The sequence below is a fragment of the Meleagris gallopavo genome, unplaced genomic scaffold, assembly GCF_000146605.3.
Source record: "Meleagris gallopavo isolate NT-WF06-2002-E0010 breed Aviagen turkey brand Nicholas breeding stock unplaced genomic scaffold, Turkey_5.1 ChrUn_random_7180001955706, whole genome shotgun sequence".
Lineage (NCBI taxonomy): Eukaryota > Metazoa > Chordata > Aves > Galliformes > Phasianidae > Meleagris > Meleagris gallopavo.
In genome coordinates, this window is record NW_011216424.1 from 19,770 (window position 1) to 26,357 (window position 6,588).

General features: G+C 59.8%; 2 protein-coding genes across 2 annotated transcripts in view; both read right to left on the minus strand.

The window, feature by feature from the left end:
* Positions 1-2,601, minus strand: part of LOC100544584 (caspase-3-like) — a 5,536-nt gene extending 2,935 nt beyond the window's left edge. The window contains exons 1-3 of the mRNA XM_003214109.4: positions 1,856-2,601; positions 1,456-1,628; positions 123-252 (exon numbers count right to left, since the gene is read on the minus strand). Coding sequence (XP_003214157.1) covers positions 123-252; positions 1,456-1,628; positions 1,856-2,057 — 505 coding nt within the window. The 5' untranslated portion in view covers positions 2,058-2,601. The remainder of the gene's footprint in view (positions 1-122; positions 253-1,455; positions 1,629-1,855) is intronic.
* Positions 2,602-2,695: 94 nt separating this feature from the next.
* On the minus strand, positions 2,696-6,253 carry RETSAT (retinol saturase; the record flags this gene model as incomplete). The annotated part of the gene is made up of 7 exons (XM_010728201.3): positions 2,696-3,761; positions 4,068-4,227; positions 4,490-4,656; positions 4,970-5,079; positions 5,171-5,309; positions 5,745-5,864; positions 5,941-6,253. Coding segments are annotated over 7 exons (1,155 nt in total), but the record flags the coding sequence as incomplete, so codon positions are not given.
* Between the last annotated feature and the right edge of the window lie 335 nt (positions 6,254-6,588).

The following is a 6,588-nucleotide window of genomic DNA, read 5'->3' on the forward strand; positions in this document are numbered from 1 at the left end:
CACAGCCCCACATGGCCCTACAGCTCTTTGTGGCCCTACAAGTCTTACAGCCCCCCCCCAGGAACATAGAAGTGCAGGTGCTGACCCTGCTCCCTGCTGACCCTCCCTGGGGGTTTCCTCACCAGGACTGCAGGCGAACATCACAGCGGTGTTGGGGGGGATGTGCAGGTACTCCGAGAAGCTGTCTGGCTCCGGCTGCCCACTGTCAGTCTCCACAAAAACCCCCTGGTCCAGCGCAGCCCCCCGACATGCCTGCAGGCAGAACACAGCCGTTGGCTTCCCTGTGCTCTGCTCCTGAACAAGGGAGATCCAGGGGGGCTTTGGGGCTGCTGTGCACCCCCATCCTTTGAAGAACCGTGGGGATGTGGCACTGAGGGACAGTGGGCATGGTGGGCTGTGCTGGGGTTGAACTTGGGGATGTTAGAGGTCCTTTCCAACCTTAATGGTTCTGTGATTCTCCCTCCCCCCAGGAGACGGGCAGCCTCTCTTCCCCTCATGTTCCTGCAGGCTCCAGGATTACGCCAGGAGACACCAGAGCCCACTTGGGGAGATTCCCCTTGGAGCACAGCAGTCACTGATCCTATGCAATGGTTGGAGCTTTCTTCCAGGGATGGGATTTTAGGAAATGATGAGAAGGAGCAGCATGGTTGGGTCCAGCCAGAGGACACACACACACCCCTCCAAGAGCCACTTCTGCTCTGCATCACTGCCTGCAGGGATCCTGACGTGGCCCACAGGGCGCCTGGAAGGAGCGGCAGCACACTGGCACTCAGCAGGCCCTAAGGGACAGCCCTAAGGGCACCAGCCGTCCATCCTGATCTCCAGTTCTGGCTGCTGGAAGTGGCCCATATTGTTGCCAGGCAGCTGGCTAAGCCCTCTTTCCAGCAGGAAATGAGTGCCACCGGTGATTTGTGCTTGCTCTCAGGTGAGGATTTCTGTGTATTTACATGTCTGCAGAGCTGATACTGCTGGGATCCGTCCAGCTGCAGGTTGCTGCACTGTCTATTTGCTCTCATCTAATCCTCCCTAATCCGCAGCGCACTCCGGGGCTCTCTTCCTGCCAGGATGTTTCTAACCAGCCCCCCCGCGCTGCTCTTTGCCCAAATATCAACGTCATGGAATCTGAGGGCAACTTTTAGCAACTCATCAACACCCCGGTGGCACCTGGGAGGGAGGCTGAGCCCAGCAAGGTCACCTTTCCTGGAAGGGAGAAACTTGGTGAAAGCTGAGGCGGACGCAGGGTGCTCGTGGGCAGGGGAAGCGCTGCTGTCATGGGCACGGGGCTGCTGCCAACTGGGGAGAGGTGACCTCAGAATCAGCAAAAGCATCAAAGATAGAGCATAGTGGTGAATGGCACCTGCGTAGCAAAGTCTGCAATTACAGCAGCTCCTGTGCCTGTCTCTGCCTGCAGAGTCAACAAGATGGGGTGCAGTTATGGCCCAGCAGTGGTGTTACCTGGATGAAGAAGACTTTGGGTCTCTCTGCGAGCACTGGGCAGTTCTGTGCCGACAAGATGTGGAAGATGCGGCTGAGCCGGAGCGGTCTGCAGTCACAGCCCAACACGGCCCCCTCCTCCCCATGGCTGGAGATGATGCTCACGAAGTAATCCCCGTGCTCACGGCTGCATTCTGTGGGGCACAGCCACCCCTCAGCTACCAGCCTTCAGCTGAGTGCTCTGTGAGGGTGCTGGGAGGAGCCCATCTCTGGCTCTGAGCCCCGCTGTGTGATGAAGGGACCGCAAGGGCCTGGGTGTGGGTGGGGGTCGGTCCCCATCTGTCCCACACTGCCCTTGGGCGGTGATGTAGGGCACTGTGGAGGTGGGAGCTGGGAGCAGGAAGGTGGTTTGGGGGCTCACCTTGCTGGTAGAGGACCTCCATCTCCTTGGCCGTCCTGTTGTGCAACAGCTTCACCCTGTAGCTGAGCTGCGCCAGCACACGAGAGAGCTTCTCAGCTTCCCTCCTGGCTCCTCTGCGGGGCCTGAGCCCCACATCGCCATCACTGCTGCAGAAATCGGTGTTGACAATGATGAGAGCCCGGCTTTGCCGTGGCCGGGACATGCTGGGATGGTCCCTCGGGGGGCTCAGTGGCTTTTAAATCCTGGGGCAAAGGCAGCGAGCACCGGGTGCTCCTTCGGGACACGTCTGCTGCTGATGCAGTGCCTGCAGGGCAGTGCTTGTCAGCTGCCACGGAGCCAGATTTCACCTGGGCGTGAGTCACAGGGCCAGGAGATCCGGGCTCAGCCCTGGGCACTCAGCTTGGGGAAGAGGAGGGCTGGGGAGGGCAGAACCTGCACCTCGCTGTGTGGGATGGGGGCAGAAGGTTGCAGGGAGATGCCTGCAAGGCGCAGAGAGTGGGAGCAGCTGGAAAAGCCCTCCCTGCCTCTCCCCCAAGGGCCACAGCTCTCCGCTTCCCCCACATCTGGCTGCTCCTGCTCCTATTGCTGGCAGTGGGAAAACCACTCCTTCGTGGGCTCCCAGCAGGACTTTAACACAGACTGAAGTCCACAGAGCAGAGGCAGCGCTGCAGTGCTCATTGCCTGGTGCTGGGGCACCCACTGATGGCTCCAAACTGCATCTCCTCTCTCCTCTCCTTCCCAAACTCTGCCTTCCCCATGCTGCTGTCCCCCAGCCACAGGACCCAGGCTCAGCCCCAGTGCCAGCAGCACCCTGCTGCTCCCCCAGCACAAGGCACACTGTTCCCATCACAAGGCTGTTTTATTTTTGCCTTCTCGCCCTTCCCAGCACCAGGGCAGCGGTGAAGGCTTTGGTTGTGCTCCCAAATGTTTCCCAGCAGGCGGACAGACAGACATGACATCTGCTCAGGGCAGAACCGACAGCTTCACAGCATGGCAGGGCCACATTCATGGTGAGATCGCATCTGGAAGCACTGCTGTTGCTCCTGAGCAGCTTTACATCACCTTAAGTCAATCCACCCTGAGTGCAATCCATCCAGGCACACAACAGCGCTTCCTCCACTGCCTGAGCTCAGCCTGGAGCAGGGCTCCTTGGCACAGGCACGCAGCTTGCAGTCTCTCCTTCCTCACACAGCACTGGGTGCAGAGCGTGGGAGCAGATGTGCATCCAGCATTGTGCAGGGCTGACGGTAAATGGGTCTGATGGAAAACCGGTCCAACGCCGCCCGGGCGGCTCTGTGTGGGGAGGGAGGGGTTCATTCCTCAGCCTCCACCACCCTGGGGACACAGGCACCATGAGAAGCTTTCCCAGCCTCATTCAGTCCAAAGCTGCTGCCTGCAAGGGGAAAAGCAGCGATGTGGGGCTCGCTGCCCTCAGCCAGGCAAGTGCCCATGGAGCTGGATGCTCCTCCAGTGGCCCCAGTGGCTCTGACAGTAGAGAGCATCCAGCGGTGCTGGGTGGTGCTGTGATTGTATAGGATCAGGATCTTCTCTTCCTTGTGCTGGGAAAAGGGCTTTCCCTTCAAACAGGCAGCAGTGTGCGTGGTGGCGCGGTGAGATGAGCTGCAGTGGGATGAGACCCAGCTGGGAGCGGAAGCAGCTTCATGACTGGCGTTGATTCCGCAGAGCCATTAGGGAAGAGCAGAGCTAGCTATGCAAGCAAGCCAGTTGGGGGGGGGGGGTCCTGGCGCTGGGACCCGGCCTCAGATCTTCTTCTTGCCATTGGAGCCCTGCACGCGATTCCACAGCTGCATGGCGTCCAGGTAGATGTTGCGCTTGAGGATGGCACTGGTGCAGAGGAAGGCTCCCTGCAGCGCTCCGGCGAAGCCACACAAAGCCACGTCCTGCCCTGCGAGACAGAGGGGACGGTGCCACCCCAGCTCTGCATCCCGGCCCTTCTTCATCCTCAGCACAGAGAGGGCTTTGTCCTACCCAGCTCAGCACAACAGTGCCAGGCAGGGAGGCTGCACCCCGGGGCTGGGGGACACGCGAAGCCTCCCACTGGGGCTGAGTGGCAGGGAGGAGCTTTGATGCGGTGCGAGCATCACCCCGTAGCGTGGCAGCAGCTCATCCCCATGTTTCATAGCAAGGTTGAAGGCTTTGCCCTCCAGCTCTGGTTCCCCAGAACCACCCCACGGAACGGAGGACGCGGTACCTGTCAGGTAGAGGTTGGGGACAGCAGTCTGCGGCCGCGCGGTGGCGATGGCTTCGATCTGCGTGCGCGCCATGTCGTGGTCCATGCCGTAGAACTCCCCGCGGGGGCTGGCGATGTAGTGCTGGTTGGTCAGCGGTGTCCCCCCCGAGACGTACTCGACCTGTGGGGGACAAAAGGACACGGCGGTTCTGATGGAGCAGGCCATAGTGTGGGGCGCCTCGTGCTCAGGAATGCTGCTTTTATGGGGGATGGTATGGGACAAACCTCCCTGCAGAGTTTTGGGTGGTGGTTGAGGCCACGTTTCGACCGATGGGTTGCTGCCCCTCTGGCCAGCCAAACCTCATCCCTGCAGCCGCAGTGTGTGCTGGGCAGACAGGAGCCAGGATCTGACCCCAACAGCCACAAACCCCGTGTCCCCTCACCTTGTCCTCGATGTGGGGGTACAGTTTGAAGATGGTCTGCATGATGGCGTCCACAAAGGTCTTCTTCACATCCTCATAAGCATCTCCCCGCTTATGGACCGGCTTGTCCTTCCACTCCTCAAACCACTCATACTTGGCCATGGTGATGATGGACAATGTGCTTTTACCTGCAGGGAGACAAGGTTGGGGCATCCATCCCTCTGCCCACTCACTGCCACAAACCCCAAATCCCCATTCTCACGCCAACACTGGGGCAGCTCTGGTCCCAAGTCTTTGGTGCGGGCGTTCAGCAAAGCCTCTCCTCCCTTCCTTGTAGCTGCAGTGAATTTCCCACAAGCTCAGCAGCTTGGAGGCCCTCGGCCCACTCTCTGAATGAAGCCAGCTCACACCCCCTGTTTGCAAAGACCCACAGTGCGATGTGGCAGCACTGGGGGTTGGCCAAGGAACCCATGCCTGGTGAGGTTCACAGCGCTGCATCACCTGGGTACCGCATCTCCCACGTGGGGTCTTTGGCAGACGGGCTGGTGACAAACAGCAGGGGGATGTTGGCGGCCGCCTCGTCACGGGAGCTGCTGTAGTAGCGCCGCATTCTGTAGAGAGATGCAGGTTTGGGGTGGGGTTGGGGCTCTGAGTCACCACCCAGAAACGTCTGTCCTCAATACTTAGTGAAGCAGAACGTACATTTGGTCCAGATCGTTATCTGAGTAGATGTAGTAGTTGGTGGCTTCCAGCCCCAGCTCCTGGCTCGAGCCTCTGAGCCCCACGAATACGGAGAAGCCGCCTTCGCCGTGAGTCGCCATGCGCAGCCGGGACTGAATCTCTGCGGAACGAAGGACAGGAGTGGAAAGTGAGGGTGGAGGGGTGCTCAGCCCTCAGCTGTGCTCAGCCCCATGTTGCTCCCATCGGTGTGAATCTAGCTGAGAGCATCCTGTGTGCACCCACAGTGCGGGAGGACCACTGGGAGCCATAAAGTGGTGGTGCTGTGCCTCCCTGTCTGGGGAGGTTTTGCTGATTGATCCGTTCCCATTTGGTGAATTTTAGGGCAAGCCCAGTGTGGGGCTGGGGTGTATTTAACCATTTTCTGTGATTCCTGTGCCCCTGTTCTGAATGCTTGTAGTCCCCAGCAGGTTGCACCGGGCTTTGCTGCCGTCTGGGAAGGAATTACCACGACACTCATTGAAGAGACGCTGGGGTTGAGAGAGCGGATTAATGCCCTAATCCCAATTAAAGCCAGCACTGCACCGAGGGCTTTTACCAGGCAAAGCGCGCGCCTCAGGCGGCAGCAGCCGCTCATAGGTGTTGAATATCCCCGCATCCGAGATGATGATGGGAGCAAAGATGTTCACCACGTCCTGGCCCTTCTTGACGCTCACACCTGGAAGGGAGGAGGGCTGAGGGTAACGGCAGCACAGAGGGAATGGGGGGAGCCGTGTCCCGGATGCGTTGCTCACCGCAAGCTTTGCCCTGGGAGTCCAGCAGGATGCTCTGCACCGGTGCCCGGCCCAGCACGTTGCCACCAGCCTTCTGGATGATGGGGATGGTGCGGAAGACAATCTCCCCTGAACCGCCCTTGGGGTACCATGCGCCCCATAGGTAGTGATGCACCAGGATGCTGTGCAGGGAGAAGCTGGCTTTGGAGGGCAGCACGCCTGGAAGGGGAGCACAGCGCAGTCTTACTGGGTTTACAGAGTAATCCAAAGGGGTTAGGATAAGGGAAGGCTTGGCTGGAGGGAAGCATGTGGGAAACGAGGAGCAGATGTGCCCAGGGCATCACCCCACAGATCTGGGTTTCACAACCCTTGGCTGCGCTCCAGCGCCCTGAGTCACTCAGAACTGGGACAGGAGGGAGGAAAGTCAAGGCCAAAGGGCTGCAGGCACAGGGCCGGGGCAGGACAGCCACTCCTCCACCTGCGGGAATACTGCGGTCTGCAGGGAAGCTGAAGGACATGGGAAAGGCCCCAGGATGGGGGTGGGTGCAGAGGATGCAGCATGAGGCGTCCTGCCCTCGGGGGTTCCATCAAGGTGGTGCAATGCAAAGGCAAAGCGGGGGTGTGAGGTGGGAGCTGGGATGGGTCTGGTGTGCAAAGTGAGGGCCTCTA